At 40.1% G+C, this 18,839-nt stretch overlaps 1 protein-coding gene across 1 annotated transcript in view; it reads right to left on the bottom strand.

The window, feature by feature from the left end:
* GRM3 (glutamate metabotropic receptor 3) overlaps positions 1-18,839 on the bottom strand; it is a 218,673-nt gene that overhangs the window by 60,159 nt on the left and 139,675 nt on the right. Inside the window, exon 3 of the mRNA XM_077766787.1 lies at positions 15,293-16,175. Within this exon, the coding sequence (XP_077622913.1) occupies positions 15,293-16,175 (883 nt within the window). The remainder of the gene's footprint in view (positions 1-15,292; positions 16,176-18,839) is intronic.

The raw sequence follows: 18,839 nt of genomic DNA, 5'->3' as shown, positions 1-18,839 counted from the left end.
CTGATGTAGAGAAGGTCAGCAATAAATACTGAATGACCTCATGAAATTTACCTGCTTCTTCAAAGCCCTAATCCTCTTTTTTTCAGGAAGTCTTCCCAGCGTGAGTGGACTGTGGATTACTATTATAACTAGAAATTTTAATCTTCCAAGAATCGAGAACACCTCAGTCATACGAAAGGTTAAGGGCAAAGATACTGTTATCTTTGAGTTCTATTTGGCATGCAACATATCTGTCATGTTTTTAGAATAGTAGCAGATGAGTCCTGGAGTGGCTATGTGGTTTGCTCCAAGCCACAGAGTCAAGCAGTGGCAAATCTAGAAAACTTTGCTGATTCAGTGTTTCCTGCTCTGCTTAGTATCAGTAGTCTCTTTAGACTCTAACAACAAACATAATCAGATCAGTTTTGCCTCCATTGACATTTTTCTGCTTTATTAGACAGGTATGATTACCCGCCTGTTACAGTGGAGGCTGAAGGGACATATCACTGGATAATGATCAAAGCACATGAATTCAAATTCAGGAGGGGGTCTTTTTCTTTGACCTTGGGTGAGTGACCTCATCTGTCCCATCCTCCATTTTCTCATCCATAAAAATAATAAATAATAACATCTACTCAATCTAGTTCACAGAGGTGTGGCAAGGATCTAATATTAGTACATTGAAAAGTGTTTTAAAAATGATAAAGTGCTAGTTGACTTCCCAACTGTTACTAAGATTCTAGAATTCCAATTTTTGGCAGTGTCTTCATTTTAGTTTCTTGACTGTGTGAGCTCTTGTGATGGCCCATCAAACCTGGGGGACAAGAGAATAAACTCCCTGCCACACTATGGTTTGAGATATGGTAAAAAAAAGGATGAGCTCACACATTCAAGGAATTGTATTAATTCAGCCCCTCATCTAGTAGTTTAGATCACTAAATTTAAACTGTAGCAGCAAAGTGGAGTGGAAAGCTGCGATAATCATGCTCTTGGTTTCTTCTGTTGTCAAATTAATTCATCTTGCTTCGCTTCTACAGGTGTCTGTCAGACTCCTAAATATGGCCACAATATTTTAGATACAATTATGATATAACGTTCTGAAGAAAAAGAAAACAAAACATACTTTCTTTTTCCTTTCTTGCACTGTTTAGCTAGTGCACTAATTCAGCAGCAAAAGTGCCTTGCCAGGCAAAAGACAACAAAATAACTTAATAAATCTCCATACTGGAAAGGGAGATATTAAGTGGAGAAGGAGTTATGTACAGGATAAACTCGTAGGGAGAATGTAGGTAGGCAAAAGCAGTGAAGGAGCCCATCTCTGCAAATTGGCACTCTTGCTTTCCTTTTAGAAATATTTCATTTATATTTTTTCTGTTCAAAATATTTCTGGAGATGACACAGAGTTCTTGATGAACAAAAATGAAGAGGATATAAATAACTGCATTACCCAAAGATTTCCTTTTGATTATTAAGAAATGATAAATTTTCTTCATTTTCTGCTTTTATTAAAATGGAGATAATCAAGGTTTCAGATTTTATTAGACTAGGAGCATTTTAGGGACAGAGAAAAAAAAAATTAAGTACCCCAAGAACCTGGTACAGGGCTACCATGTGATTATTGGTGACTGGATAGCCTATAAACAAAACTTTATGATAGAAAATTCTTCAGAGGTTCTAATTTGTGAAAATATCAAGGGTAGCTTTAATTTTTTTAGAAGGAAAACTCGATTTGTGATGGGCACTATAAAGCAAACACGAACACAATGAGGAAAGCTGACCAATATACCAAACAAACCCACAAAACTGTTAGGGTCTTGGATGGAAAATCTGGAAGAGTTTCAGACCTAGTGTTTCTCCCCTTTTAAAAATTATTTTACTTTTAATTAACTATGGAGATTTTTGTAATTAGACTGAGAGAATGGGGTGACAGGGAAAAAATGTAGTCTTAATTTTTAAGACAATAGTGACCTGTATTCTGATTACTACTATTGCTGCTGCTGCTGCTGCTACTACTACTACTACTACTACTACTACTACTACTACTACTACTTCCTTCTCCTCTCCTTCTCCTTCTTTTTGCAATTTACTACTGATTCCTGGAAATAACAGTATGATATTGCAAATATTGATCCCTTACAATTTGATGCTCTCAGAGGAAGGAGTGGGGTATATAATTGGGGGCCTTTGCATGAGTCACTCTTAATGGAAGACACCACTGTGGCAATTAATGAAAGAGTTAACAAGCTCCTTTTTGGATAATGAACATTTTGGGGCAACTGTTTATTATTATTGCAGCTGTATGTAGTAAGCTGAGCCAAATGATGATGGGACTGTGCCCTTGTTATAACTACAAACTTATTTTTTCTCCTTGGGAAACAATAGTGGAAAATAATGTGTGATTAGGAAACAGTCTTGGGTTGGCTTGGTAGGCTACTTAGCTTTGTAAACTTGAGAAAGTCATTTCACTCTTCTGAGCCTCAATTAAATCTATAAAATAGAGGGGGAAAGATCTAGTTGCCTGACAGGGTTTTTATGAGAATGAATGAATGAAATATATAAAATGGTTATTGTCAGTCAGATAGCAGTCAATAAATGCTAGTCTCTTTTTCTCCCCCACCTCCTTCACATTAGAACTTTATTGGTCTTAGCTGAAGTCAGGGTAAAGGTGAAAGGCTAGTGATCATAAGCAATGTGAAAAGTTTTTTGAGGTTTATTTATTTATTTTGAGAGAGAGGCAGAGACACACAGAAAGAGAGAGAGGGAGAGAGCATGAGCCACAGGATGGGGAGAGATTGAGAGGGAGAGAGAGAGAATCCTGATGTAGGGCTCATGATGATTTAAGCTTAAATAAAGAGTTGGACACTCAACTGACTGAGCCACCCAGATGCCCCTATACATTTTCATACAAGAGAACTTGAAATATATATTGAAATGTACTTGAAATGTACATTTTTAGATCAATATTTTACTGTTGCAATTCAATTTTAGTTTCCAGAAGAGTTTTGAATTTTAACACAGGTTAAACAGAAACAAAATATTTGAAAGTTTATAAACATTCCTCTGTGGGATGATCTCTTCAGCTGGAAAATTTTTTTCTCTCACCTTCCTTTTTAACAAATCTTAGTCACATCTGGTGTTACATCTTTTAGGAAGCTTTTCCTGACTCCCTGCTCACTGATGATCCCTCCTCTGTATGTACATACTATGCTACCAGACCCTTTCAAGATGCCAAAGATGAAATGTTCTAGTGTAAAAGCTATATTCTTGTATTGCCTATACTAATTGTGAAGCTACTTGAGGGTAGAAGGAACTTATATACTTATTTTTTTTCTCATCTTTTGTAGTATTTGACACTAATTCATACTGAACACTAAAGATTCTTTGAAAAGTGCACAAATCCTCCATATTAAATTTTTTTTTCTTTAGCAGCACTAGGAATTCCCAATTCTGTTTGTGCTTTACCATGAAGAACAAATTATGTAAGAAGTTTGCAGTGGTGAAATATGAGGCCAGCAGTTGGCTAAATGCGTTCCTATCGGGATAGAACGTCCAATCTTGTCTCAAATTTAAATCTGTGTAACCTAGACTAATGACACTCAAACTATTTCTCATTCACTTGGGTTCTATACATGATAAACTCATTCTACAACTAAAATTTAAAAAATGATCTTTTCTGAATTGGTTGACTAATTAAAGTCATATATTCAATTGCCTCAACTTTTCTACCATATTTAAAAAACGTTTGTTAATTCCCTGTATATCTGCTATGAGGAATGAATGAATGGACAACTGGTCAGTTGATATTAATGGCCAGTAGGAGACAAACATCCATAAAGGAATCTTGTATGCTCATCAGGATTTTTGGTTATAAGGATGAAACCAGAGAGCAGTCTAAAGTATGTGATACGTGAAGCTCCTGAACTCCCCTCCTCTCATGGCCACACTGAATTTACAGCTATAATTGGAACATTTCCCTCTAAAGAAATCCATAAACCAGCTAAGAGACATCTATAAACTGGGTAAATAAAATAAATACCTAATGGATAGGAAAGGCTGAGACATACTCTTGCCATAAACCCCACCCCCAGCACAGCACCATACAATCAGGAGGGAACCCCCAACTCCTAGCTTCTCCCAGAGGGGTAAAGGGTTTGGACCCAGCATCCAGCATCCCATCTTTTAAGATTCCCACCTGGAGGAAGGATTCCCCAAACACCTACCTCTGAAAGCCAACAGGGCCTGTATTGATAAAATCCATAAGACTATAGCAAACAGAGAAGCAGTTGTTAATGGACAGCACGTGCTGCAGCTATTACTCCAGGATTCAGGGCAGAGGGTCAGACATAAAACATCCACCACCCGGTTATTCCCTGGAAGGGGCCTAACTACATACCATAAAGTAATGAAATCAGAAACAGAAGAGGAGCCATTGTAACTGATACCACACAAACATGAAGGACCTTAAGAGACTACAGTGAACAATTACATGCCAACGAACTGGACAACCTAAAAGAATTAAATAAATTGTTAGAAACATACAACCTACCAAGACTGAATCATGAAGAAACAGAAAAATCTGAACACACCCATTACTAGTAAGGAGATTGAGACAGTAACCAAAAACCTCCCAAGAAATAGAAGTCCATAACCAGATTGCTTCACTGATGAATTCTACCAAACATTAAAAAAGAATTAATACCAATCATTCTCAAATTCTTCTATAAATTGGAGGAAGAGGGAAAATGAATTCAAACTCATTTTAGGAAGCCAGTGTTACCTTGATACCAAAAGCAGACAAGGACACCAAATAAAGAAAACTTTAGGCCAATATCCCTGATGAACATAGATGCAAAAATATTCAATAAGATATTTGCAAACCACACTCAATAGTACATTAAAAGGATCACACACCAGAATCAAGTGGGATTTATTCCAGGAATGCAAGGATGCTTCAACATATGCAGATCAATCAGTGTGATATGCCACATTAACAAAATAAAGGATAAAAATCACATGATCATCTTAATGCAGAAAAAAACCCACATTTGATAAAACTCAATATCCTTTCATAATACAAACTCTCAATAAACTGGGTATAGAGGGAAGTGCCTCACCATAATAAAGGCCATACATAACAAGTCTATAGCTAACATCATATTCAGTGGCAAAAAGCTGAAAGGTATTCCTCTAAGATCAAGAACAAGAGAAAGATGGCCACTCTTTTCACTTCTATTCAACAGAGTAGTGGAAGTCCAAGCCAGGGTAATTAGGAAGGAAAAAATAAATGAAAGGGATCTAAACTGGAAAGACAGACATAAAACTGTCTTGATGTGCAGATCACATATGATATTATATAGGGAAAACCCTAAAAGCTCCACCAGAAAAACTGTTAAAACTAATCAACAAGTTCAGTAACGTTATAGGACACAAAAATCAATATACAAAATCAGCTGTGTTTCTATACACTAACAATGATCTATTAGAAAGAGAAATTAAGAAAACAATCCCATTTTCAAAAAGAATGACATACATAGAAATAAACTGAAGCAAAGATGTAAAGAATCTGTACACTAAAAACTGTAAGACATGAATGAAAGAAATTGAAGAAGACACAAGTAAACAGGAAGTTATTCTGTGTTCATGGATTAAAGAATTAATATTTTAAAAATGTCCATATTACCCAAAGTGATCTATAGATTCAGTGCAATCCCTATTAAAATTCTAATGGCATTTTTCACAGAAATAGAAAAGATAATTAAATTTGTATGGAACCACAAAAAGCTCCAAATAGCCAAAGCAATGTTGAGAAAGGAACAAAGCTGGAGGTATCACATTCTAATATCAAGTGAAATTACCAAACTACAGTAATCAAACAGTATGGAACTGGAATAAAATCAGACACAGGGATCAATGGAAGAAAACAGTGAGCCCAGAAATAAACTCATGCATATATGATTAATTAACTTATGGCAAAGAAGGCAAGAATATACAATGGGGAAAAGATAGTCTCTTTAATAAAGGGAGTTGGGAAAACTAGACAGCCACACGCAAAAGAATGAAACTGTACCCTTAGCTTACACCATACAGAAAAGAGAATTGAAATAAATTAAACACTTGAATATAAGACCTCATACCATGAAACTCCTAGAACAAAACATAGGGAGTAAGCTCCTTGACCTCAGTCTTGGCGATGGTTTTTTTGATTTGACACCAAAAGCAAAGGCAACAAAAGCAAATATAAACAAGTGAAACTACATCAGATGAAAACGTTTTTGCATGGCAAAGAAAATCATCAACAAAATGGAAAGGGAACCTATAGAATGGGAAAAAAATATTTGCAAACTATGTGATAAAGGGTTAATATCTAAAATCCATAAAGAACTCCTACAACTCAAAAACAAATAGGCAATCCAATAATAAATGGGCAGAGTAACTGAACTGATATTTTTCCAAAGAACATATTCAAATAGCCAACCAGTCCATGAAAAGATGCTCACCATCACTAATCATGAGGGAGATGCAAATCAAAGCCACAATGAGATATAACCATACACCTGTTAGAATGGGTATCATCAAACACACAAAACATAATGTGTTGGCAAGGATATGGAGAAAAGGGAGCCCTTGTGCGCTGTTGGTAGGAATGTATATTGGTAAAGCCACTATGACAAAATATTGGTAAAAACCACTATGGTGGTTTCCCAGAACAAACAAACAAATAAACAAACATATTATTCAGATACTCCACTTCTTGGTATGTTTCTGGAGGAAATTAAAACAGGATATTGAGAAGATATCAACACTCCCAAGCTCATTGAATGATTATTTACAATAGCCAAGATATGTAAACAACCTAATGGTCAATAGATGAAGGGATAAATAAGATGTGGTATATATACGACTGCATATTCAGCCATGTGAAAGAAGGAAATCCTGCCATTTGTGACAACATGGATGACCTTGGGGGACATTATGCTAAATGAAATAAGACAGAGAAAGACAAACACTGTATGATACCACTTATGTGGAATCTAAAAAAGCTGAACTCACAGAAACAGAGATGAGAACGGTGTTTACCAGGGACTAGAGGATTGGGGGAATTGTTGGTCAAAGAGTATAAACTTCCAGTTGTATGATGAATAAATTCTGGTGATCTAAAGCACAGCACGGTGATTATAGTTCTCAACACAATAAAGTAATAGTACTTATGTGATAGGATGGAGGCAACAGCTAATGATATGATGGTTATCACTCTCCAATAAATATCAAATCAACACGTTGTATACCTTACATTTACAGAATGTTATCAATAAATAAATCAATGTCTCAATAAAACCGGAAGACATTTTTTAATTAAAAAATTAAAAAATATTAATAGTCATCGGACCACTAATCATACTTGGTTCTGCAGCTTAGTGTGTGTATGAACATAATTTTGTATTTGAGATATTGTTTTGGAAATGTAATTTATGGTCAACTCCGTGCTAGTAAAATTACTTAGAATTTTGTTATGGAATTAAGTTTTTAGATATTCTGAAATGTCACTTAGTACTATAACTTCTGGGGACCCTGCCACCTGATCTGAGGCAGTGGGATGAATCCTTTAAATATCATTGTTTTGGAATGAACTAGATACAAGTGGGTGCTGATAGTAACCCCATATATAATGCTAGCGGTTTGGAGAAAGAATGTGAAGGACAACTATGTAATCTTGCCTGGTGATATCACATACAGTGACTAACGATCACTTGTTAAATGTTTAAAGAAAAAGGGAGGTGAGGCTAGTGAGCAGGCATTGAGTTCTTTAGTCCTCATCCTCAGCACCTATCCTCAGGCTGCATCACATCCTTAATTTTCAGAAGCTGTGTTCAATCCTCTGGTATTAGGGTGATTTTGTTAGGTTCCTACTAAACCCAACTCTGCGAAGGATCTCCCATAACCGCCTGCTTCATTAGATGACAATTTAATCTTTGAAAATCTTCAGAGAAAAGTCCCCTTTTTCACTACCTGGTGGCCATCGGGGGCAGAATTTTTTTTTTTCTAAATCCATCAGAAATACTTCCTTTATCTATTTTGGCTTTCCAGTGTTCTCTTGAAGATGAGTAGTAGCACAAAGGTATATGTCAGTAGACAAACAGTGTTACCAATTCCACTGAGATCAGAAACCTTTAAAGATCAGGTTATTGTGGGATAACACCAGGGGTCCCAAAGGTCAAGAACATAGGTTAAACTTATTTTTAAACTAGATGTTAGCTATAGTGTTAGAAAATGCTCGGAATATTTTCCTCAATCTCCAGACACCTTTGTAAGTGATATTCCTATAAATACACCACAGCGTCCACAAAGGCTGGAAACATCTAGGAGATAGTATATTTATTATACTTTTTTCTGATGGGCAAGGCGGGAGAATCCGTTTCTTCTATTCTTCACTGGGGACTATTACTGTTTTCTGCTTTATAGACAGGATGGCTCTTCAAACAAATCAAGATAAATTAAGGATTATGAAATAATGATAATAGTAATATCAGCTATATGAAAAGAATACTTATCAGCAGCAGAAAACAGCAGAAAGCAGAAAGCTCAGGCCAAAGTGGAAAATGAGGTTTTCTAGAGGCTCCTGTTCTCCACTGTGTGACCTTAAAATGAGAGCCATTTCTCAAGCCTCTAAGACACCAGAGCACAGATGCATGGCACATAAACAAATAAGTAACCACATTAGCAGTGTCCTTTGGGGGTTTAAATCTTATTCTTGTGACCCCAGGAAGCTGACCAGAGAGAAAAGGGAAGAAAGAAGTACAGGATATTTATCTTTACATTTTGGAAATGCTTTTGATCAGCAGAGCTGGAGCAAGTTTCTGTGCTTTTGTGGGAACTACAAATGTTCCAGGGGAGGAAGCAAGATCAAGAGCAGTTTGCTCTTTCAGGGACTTCAAAGCCCATTCATCCAAAGACGTGGCCATTACCATTTTGGCTTCCTCGCTGTGCCTTGGATGGCCCTGTACTTTTCAAGAGGAGAGCCTTGCTGGGTTGGGGCCAGCTCAAACATATTCCTTGGAGTGCAGTGTTCCAGAAAATCTGCCCTTCCTGGCCTGTGCTCTGCGATTACAGTCCCGACCAGGAGTGGTCCTTGGACCTACTGGATGAGTCAGACGCAGAGCTGAGTGGGACAGTGAGGCTGGATTACTCATCTTCTGCCTCTACTCCTCCTCGAGGTGTGCAGGACTGTAAACGTAAGGACAAGCCTGCGCCATTGCCACCAGGCTGCAGCTCTCTGATCTCAGCAGCCTGTCTCCTGGCTGGAACCAGGAGGTGAGTGTGCCTCACCTCTCCATCCCCCACGCCCCCAGAAAAAGAAAAAAGAAAAAACACGCAAAAATGAGCAACCACAACATTAACAACAGAAACTGTCATTGCTGTGTGTCCTATTGTCCGGTCCTGGTATGACCACAAGTCCAGCAACAATAGGGAGTTGACCTCTTTGCCCGTAAGTCAAGTCCTGGGAGTGAGATTTGCTCAGTGAGTTGGAGATTTCTTCTGGGCCTAAGATACAGAATCGTTTTCCAATTCAAAACAAAAACGGAAACCAAAGGAACCCAAAAGCTGGGCTAAGGCCATAACGTTGAAGTTCCCAATAATCCTGCTTCTCTACTTGAGTCGCTCCCTAAAGGAGGCACTGCGTCTGTCTTATTTATTCTTGTGTCCCCCGGGCCCAGCATGAAGTCTAAACTTTTCTGTGGAATGAATGTCTGAATCAGGATGTCGATGTCACCTATTTCATTCAGTGATCTTGGATAAATGTCCTGTTGTGTCAAGTTCTCAATTTCTCCACTCTCAAACACTCCAGCCCACCAACACCTGCAGATCACAGAGGAAGGCCCAAATGTTATTTCCAAGCAAGTGCCTCCTCGATCGTGCATGCATCTTGGAGCACCTCCGGCAGTATGTTCAGTAAGTGGGAGCGCTTCCCTTTTTTCTTTTGAATTGGGTGTACTCTGGTTACCACATCACTCTGACAGTTGAGTTCACTTTTATGTGCTTCAGTAAGTGAAGATAATAATGCTGACATCCTGAATTTCCACCTCTGTCAAGTGAGGAGTAGGGGCAAGTTCATCTTTGAGGAAGGCCTTTTGTCACTCTGTGATTTTATTCTCCTCCACTTTCTGGAATTGGTCTCAGAATAAAAAGTGACAGGGATTGTACTGTACTGCGAACACACAGAAATGCCAGCGATATTGCATTTCTTTGGAGGTTTAATGGTCCTCTCTATTTCCCATGTTTTTAACTGACTTGGTAGTTTAAGCTTTCCTTTTGCATGATGAGCACATGGAATTTTATTCAAAGTAATTTCGAAAAGTCAAATGACAACACAGTTCGTACTTAAATATTTTTTTCCAGAATTCTCCATGACGTGACTCTTTCAGATGGAGAAAATTTTACTAACAACAAAAAAACCTTTGAAAACATTAAAAAAAATTTTTAATGTTCATTTACTTTTGAGAAAGAGAGAGAGAGAAAGAATGCAAGTGGAAGAGGGGCAGAGAGAAGGAGCCACAGAATCTGAAGCAGGCTCCAGGCTCTGAGCTGTCAGCACAGAGCCCAATGCGGGGCTCGAACCCACAGACCATGAGATCATGACCTGAGCCAAAGTCAAATGCTCAACTGACTAAGCCACCCAGACATCCCTGAAAAACTTTTATAATATCCTAAGGTTTAGATTCTAAGGCTCAGCTTCCAAGGTTTGGGTGTTTTATGAACCATCTCTGCTCCAACTGATTGGAAAGTGGCCCAGGAACGTTAAAGGAATCACAGAGAGGAGCACAAAAAGAAGCGTATTTCATACTTGTTGACTGACTGTCTTTCATTCCTTTAATAAACATTCCATTAATATCTAACACGTATCAGAAATGATGTTAGGTATTTGGGATGAAAGTCCTCAGCTTCCTAGGTCCTTGGTTCCGTATAAAAGGAGCCCTGGATCCGGTAATTTCAACCCTGGATTTCAGTCTTTGCTCCTGCCACTAGTCAGTTGATGACCTTGGACAGATCACTTCATCTATGAAACAAGGATGGGTAGGAGGTCCAGAGCTCTGTTAGGTCTTAAATTTATCTCAAATACAATCATAGAACTCAACTAAGGGGTGATGCTTAGATAAAAGCAGGCTATTCTAGATGTCAGATACTTTTCTTTGTTGAAATTCGTTTGTTGGTGAACACAATATATACATTAAGATTTCCTAAAAAGAATGAATAAATCTATTGGTGGTTTTTCCTCATTCCTCATTTCTTTAGTAAACATTTGTGGAGTGCCCACTCTGCACCAGAAACTGGGTTTGGGTATTTCGGATTAGAGAGGAAACATATCTTCTATGCTTTGAAAAACCTCACAATCTAGTAATGGAGACAGAGAAGGAGATGTAAGTTTGGGTGTCAAGTGCTATTCCTAATCAATAAATATTTACTGAGTGCTTATTTTGCTTGAGCTACATCAGTGATCAGCTACATGCTGATCGGCTACATGAATGCATCAGCTACATCAATGATTCCTGTTTTCATGGAATTCATACTCAAACATGAAGATCAAACAATAGAGAATAAACATGAAAATAAATGATACGGTATGAGAGAAAGTGGAAAAAAACCATGGTGTATAAAAGAAGTAAAACAGCTTAAAAAGAAGCAGGGCAAACCTGCGGTGGGGCGGGGGCAGTGAACTGCAATTTTCAGAAGGATTGCCTGGTGGGCCTCCTTGAAAAGCTAAGAAGCTTGAAGGAATTTAAAAATTTAAGTAAAGGCTTGAAGGAATCAACTAGCCATAGGAATGTGGGGGGAGGGGAGGGGCATCACAGGTAGAGAGAGGACCTGCAGTGAAAAAGCCCTGAGTTTGGAAACAACGGTGGAGTGCAGTAAGAAAGGGGGGCGTAACAGGTGGTGACAGGAGAGTAAGAGGGACAGGGAGGGAGTGGATTCGCGAGGACATTTGTAAGACACTGCACGGATTATTTGACTTTTACTGTTGAGAGAAATGGGGGAACCCCCTAAGAGGTTATGAGCAGAGGAATGACTTGCTCTGATTTAAGTTTTATCTTACTTTTTATAATTTTTTTTTATTTGACAGAGAAAGAGAGAGAGAGAGAGAGTGGAGAGGGGCAAAGAGAGAGAATCCCCAAGCAGGCCCCAGGCTCAGCACAGAGCCCAGTGCAGGGCTCAGTCCCACGACCCTGGGATCATGACCTGAGGTGAGATCAAGAGTTGGATGCTCAATTGACTGAGCTACCCAGGCATCCCTGGTTTGAGTTTTAAAAGGGCATTCTGACTGTCCCGTAGAGAATGGGTTGCGGAGGCTGGGTTGGAAGTGGGCAAGAGCAAATCAATTAGGAGGCTATTGTAGAAATGTAGCCTAGAGATGTTGGTGCTTGGACCAGTGTGGTTGCAGTGAAGACTGAATAAGTGAAAGTACTAGATGAGACAGATGAAGATGGGGTGAGAGTGTTCTGCATGGATGAAGCAGACATGTACATTACATGTATATTTTATTCACAGAGGATACAAAAGCAGGATGTACTTGGAGAACTGCAAGTAGTCTTTATGGAAGGAAGGGTGAAGGTGGGGTGTAGAACAAAAGATGAGTCTAGGGAGGTAGACAGTGGTTAGATCCTACGCCAGGAGAGCTCACTATTTTGAAGAATCTTTAACAAAGCATAGTTCTGCAAAATCTCTTTTGCAAAATGAATATTGAAACTAGGTTAACTTCAAGGATACTCATGGCGGCCAACACTCGAACTAGCTAGTGGGAATATACCAAGGAACCAAGAGTATTTTACCAATACCAATACCGAGAGTATTTTCATGTATGTAATTAAAATTCTCAGGAGGCTTAGCTCTTCCATCCTGTAATGGCTACAGCCCTTAGGGAATTGGCAGCAACTACCCCTTGTCAGAATAATCTTGTAGCAAATGCGCGGAGTACAAGCTGATGGCTGGAAGGGGACTTGTTCGGCCCGCCTGAGCAAACTGAGCAAAGATTGTTTGCTGTTTACTGTTGTAAACATTGTCCATTGTGTCAATATTCAAGTCAGAAAAACAAAGATACTATTTCAGAAAAAAATGTAAAACAATACCTGTTTTTCAGTAGATAACCAGGTTAGCATTATTTTTTTTAATGTCCATATTTAGCTCCTTTAGCCCCTCACTGTCCTCCGTTAGTAAGGTATTTTCTTGTCCAAGTGTCACACTACTAAGCACTATGGCCCTGGTGGTTGGTCTAAGTTCCTCTCTTGGTTTTCACCCTTCTCCTCTCTTCAGAGATGGAGAATGACTTGTAATGTTCAACAAACTGAGAAGGCTAAAATAGCATTTTGTGGTCAAGTTTATAAAGCTGAACCAAATTGTAGAATCAAAGCCAGTAATTGAACAAGACAGACAAAAAGATGATTCTGTTTCATTTTTCTGAATAATGGCCTTATTTCTTCACTTTTCTTTGCCCCTTAAGACTCAGGCCATGAAATGAAGGAAAATATTGTGGTTACATAGAATACCTTGCAAGGTCTCACTGAAGCCCAAGAGTTCCCTTTATAGTAGCTGCTGCTGAGTGGATAGATTGGTGTGTTTGCATACTAAGGAGTAAGGAATGAACTACAATAATACAGTTAATGAATACATGTGGTGAATAAAGATAAACAATTACCCTGGGGATAGTCCAAAGGGGGGGTGGAGTGGTAGGAAGGATGCTTATCTTATTTACCTTTAAGAATTAAGTGTATTGTAGATGCTATTTACAGATACTTGAGAAATTCATTTATATTTAAAGATTCTTTTTTACTGACTCCATGGTCCTTTCTTACTTTCTGGAGATGGCAGCAGAAACTGATCTGGGATTTTGAGGTAAATATATATTATTTCTATATGGAATGCATCTGTGGGGCTACAGGGCACAGAAAGAGTTTCATCTTTACCACTTATATACAGTCATTCTAATGGTAAGACATATCTACTAGATGAATAGGAGGGAATATTGACATAACTGATTTCTACTACTTTGGACTCCCTCTGGGTAGAATGAGGAAAAGATGTGCAAAATGCAGGCTGGTACATTTTGTGCTTAGTTTCAAGGCTGGTTTAGGAATTAGAATTCTGGAATAGGAACCAATGATCATGGGGTCCTCTCTCAGTATTACCAGTGATTTTTCAGGTCATTTGACTTCTGAGTGATCATCTATAAAGATGATGCGGGAACTGCTGCTGATTCCAAACACAGTATGATTTGAACATACAGAGTTTCATGTCTTGGGAGATAAGTCAATTGAAACAGACTCTCCAGATTAGAAAGATGCTCTAATGGCATGGGAGATTATTATTATTAGCAATTTAGGCAAATGAGAGCATTTTGTCGCTGTAGTATTTCTGGCATCAATTTTGGGGGTCTTATAATATTACTTACCATTTATGATTTGGGATAAACTAAAGTCCTCAGAGCCAGTGCCTTAATGCACTGTTATCATATGCACCTTAGTATAGGAATCAAACCTACCAATCTTGTGCTTTTTATGTTAGTAATGCATTGAAATGCAATGCTATATTTAGAAATACTTGACCATGTTTAGAATCAAAGGAAGAGGAAACAAAAGCCACTTCAAATACACCTTTGCCTATTCACTAGGGTATTGAGATGGCTCCCACCAGTCTTCAATCTGCTTATACTCAAGCTCTCAGAAAAAGTCTCATTTCATAACGTCCTTTGAGAAAAATCCACATCTCTTAGTGCCAACATGGAAATATTTCTGTATAGCAGAAGAAATAAACTCAAATGCTTGGAAATCACCACGGTCTGAGTGTTTTTCCCTTTGCCCCCTAATTAAGCTCTGGGAAAACAGCGACTTTTTTCTCTCTCACCCACTGTGAAAGTTATTAGATTCCTTTGCTCAAATCACCCACAAAGAGGGCTTAGAAGTTCATGTTCCTTAGAGAGTTGCCAATTCTGCTAAAGGAGATTAAATGCCCATATCACACGTGTCATACCCTACAGCTAGCAAGAAAGGGAGCAAACGTGGCATAGCGCGCATGTAGGCAGCTATCACAGATCAGCCTAGCCTTGGGAGCCTTTCAATTTCGCAGAGTCTATCAGCCAAGACATTCCCTCAAAAATAAGCAAGAACATCAGAGCCATCATATTGCATCTTGGGATGTTTGTGTAACAGGCTGGACCCTTTCTGTGGCTCCGAAACGAAGATTTCCGGGTCAGGGGCAGAGGTATTGGATTCTCGTTTGATTCCACCTGTTCACCTGCACAGAAGATGAGACAAAGCTCCTCGCTTACCTGTGAAGTTGATTTTCAGCAAATAGTCCTTGTACAACTTCTTCCCGTCCAGGATCTTCATAGCCTCGCAAAGCTTGGTGGTGTTGGGACAGAGGGTACGCTGCATTTTGTGCAGGGCGTGGGCCATGGCGTACACCGCGTTCACCACGAACATGATCTTGGATTCTTGCTCGTAGTTGCTGCTGTCGATGGCCAGGTGCTTGTCGCACGGGCGCCGGTCGTTGCGCTTGTTCTGGAGGCTGCACTGGAACTTCTGCTCCCAGAAGTCCCGGAACCAGGGGTTGCGGTGGTTGGTGTAGGGGCTGAGGCTCTGGAAGTAGCGGTCGAACTGGCGGACGGGGTGCGAAGCGAGCTCCAGCGTGATGGCGCCGTAGGCCACGTGCTCGCTGCCCTTGACGATGCTCTCCTGCGCGCCCCAGCCGTCGCTGGCCACCCAGGTGAACGAGGCGTTGGCGCGGCTGGCGGCGGCGATGAGCTCGCGCGAGTCGTCGCCCCGCATGAAGAGGACCACGACGCGCGCGTTGGGCTTCTGCAGCAGCTCGCGGATCACGCTGTCGTAGGACTTGCGGATGTTGGAGCGGCCCACTTTCTCGGCGGTCGCGATGCAGATGTTGCGCTGGCGGGCCTCCTGCTCGAAGGCCTCGATCCCGGTCTCCCCGTAGTCGCCCTCCGAGGCCACGGTGGACACGTAGGTCCAGTTGAAGAAACGCAAGATCTCGGCCATGGCTTTGGCCTGGTAGAAGTCCGGGGGCACGGTCCTGGCGAAGTAATCGTAGCGCGACTTGTCGCTGAGTTTGGCGCTGGTGGACGCGTAGCTTATCTGAGGGATCTGGAAGAGCCTAAGCAGNAGGGGACGAGAAAGAGAAGGCTTTGTTTTAGAAACCTAGTGGTAAATGCACGGGAAAAGTGAGTAACCCCGGACTGTTGACCCAGCTCCCTCTTCACCTCCCGATCGCTAAAGTCTTAGCACGTCGCCAGAAGCTTCCCTGCGCGGTATGTTGGATTTCAAGGGAGCGGGTTTCAAGTGGGAATGTTTATGCTCTGGGAAGGGGCACAGGAGAGAAGTGAGAAGGGCGGTCCTCTCTGTTTCCTAGACTTCATGCTAGGTCCCTGGCTAAGATCGGTCCTGGTCAGGTGTCTTCAGTGTGATTGGTTGAAGTTTCTGGGGTCCCGCGACAGCTGAGTCAGAGGATGAATTACAAGGGAATTGGCCAAACCGGTTTTTAGACGACTTGGCTGCGGTTGTATAGAAAGAGCCTGGGTGTTGCCTGATTCTCACTTCCCCCACTTTTGCTAAAAATGGCAATCTCTGAAAGAGTTTAATTTGGGAACCTCATGCCACATGGACAGTCCAAATTAGACATTTATTATCTAGGTTAAGGGGGAAAATAAATCAATTCTTTTTGGTCCACTCCAATTTTTGGCATAGGCTTTTCTAAACTTCTGAAAAGCTTGACAAACCTTTTCTTTGCTTTCTTTTTCCTTTAAAAATTTTGTTTCTGTTTAGACTGTGTGAAAAGAAAGCATACAAATGCTATTTTTATGGCAGTTTTGATTAAAACACAAGTAAAGAAGTACTGAAGACCTTATCAGGAAAGAACCATCTCCTTCCAAGTTTTAAAGCTTGAGTAAAGACTTTAAATTTGTCATAATTCACCTACCAGTAATAGTTCACTGTTTTTATTTATTACAGGAAAAAATAAGGAAAGTGACACTAGCTTACCAAGGAGCATTTTATGCATTGAGTATTTGCATAAAAATATTATCTCAAAATATCTGCACACATTATATGTATATCTAATGATAAGTTTATTTTAATTTTTCCTGGGTACTTCACATATCCTGAACCCTTCTATCTCTACATTGACTTCAGCTAAGTTACATTACATACTAATTGTACTTTAATCAGAAACAGCACTGAATATTCTGATATACTCTATGAGTGCTTCGAAATTTTCCTTCTGGAAATTGTGGTTTCAGGTTTACATTTGACATGTAGGGGAAGCACAGCTTGAAACGGGCAGCTGTTAGCAAAGCGCACAAGTAACATAAAACAACTGACATCTGAGTCCTGATTAATCATCATTTCATCTGGCAAAGGAAACCAACAGCCAAGTTCATACACAGCCACACAGCATGTTCTTGGAGATCTGGCCTGCTATTAAAACCAACACTTGATATAGCCCAGAGCCATCAAAAATGTTTTCTATATCATTTCACATCCTGGTCCCTCTCACTTAACTACAAATAGAACCGCTAGAAGAACTGGCATTTACTGTGCAAAACAAAGCAAATTTAAGACCCAAATCTTTCTTGCAATTGGTAAAAGCTTGCTAAAAGAAGTTTTAGGATATGGATGAACTGGGGGGAATAGAGGTAAGTGGCTGGGCGGCTGGGCGGATGAAGGCTAGTATGCCATTTATTTCTTCTTGTATCAGGACCAGGAGACCCTGAACAAAATGGCCGACACCGATTCATTTGAACATGGGAGTATTGTTTGTTTATTCAGCCTGATTGATGGGGGAATAAACAAGTACTGTCATTACTTCTAGACTGATTACCTGGCTTCCTTCGGATTTATGTGCCATGGTGGCAGACTGGCAGTAAGAGAGAACCCTGTCTGCGCACAGGCTTGGCTTGGTAATGGTGTTTCTGGGTAGCGCTGGAGAAGCCACCTCTTCTTGATGCTACAGTTTTCTCATCTTCAAGTTATATTCGTCAAGACCTTAACCCCCTCAGGGAGACAGAGAATGAAAGGACCTGAAAAATGCCCAGAAATATGATTTTCTGGCAGCGAGGAGCCACAGTGAAAGGATCTTAAGCTCCCAAAACTTTCTTCTCCCAGAGGGGTCCAAGTAATCAGAAGCTGCTTAAGAAAAGAGTTGTTATCTGTTGACTGGTAGGATCTTGTGGCTTCATGTCTACCTCTCCAGGATGTCTGAAAACAATTTTCAGATAAGGCAGGCTGTACGATAGAATGAATTATGCATAGAATAATGGCAATGCAGAAAAGATCCCCTGCACTGGGATGGGCCCAGGATGAGCCGTAGCATGTTGGGCAAGGCAGAAAGCTAGAATCAAAGGGCAATTATTGCAGTTATTAGAATTATTCATAGTGTGTGACTATGAATCTGACGGGTGGAGCACAGGACACCCAGGTGGGAAGAAGAGGGAAGAATAGGAGCTATATGCCGCGGCGTCCCCCACAGGTTGTCTAGCTGCTGGGAGGAGGAGCTTTCTTACTAACATAAAACTTGGAACATGAGTTGGGGGATCTCCAGAGAGTTGTCAGCTGGATGTTTCCTATCTCATTTGTCTAAAAATTGGGCATCTGCAGCATTTTTGACTTGCTTGGCTGGCCATATGGTCCCTCTGAGAAAGCATGAAGGAATAAGGGGAACTCCTACACTGGACATCATTTTAAAAGTAAAAGAAGAACAATTTGAGGCTGGGGAGGTAATGTGAAATTTTGGAAGAAAGTTGTCCAATTATATTATCAGTAGGAGTGGGGTGAGGAAAACGAGGATCAAGTTACATATGCGTTAGC

The sequence above is a fragment of the Crocuta crocuta genome, unplaced genomic scaffold (assembly GCF_008692635.1).
Source record: "Crocuta crocuta isolate KB4526 unplaced genomic scaffold, BGI_CrCroc_1.0 scaffold165, whole genome shotgun sequence".
Lineage (NCBI taxonomy): Eukaryota > Metazoa > Chordata > Mammalia > Carnivora > Hyaenidae > Crocuta > Crocuta crocuta.
Note: the sequence above shows the minus strand (reverse complement) of the source record. Positions and strands in the feature narration are given on the sequence as shown.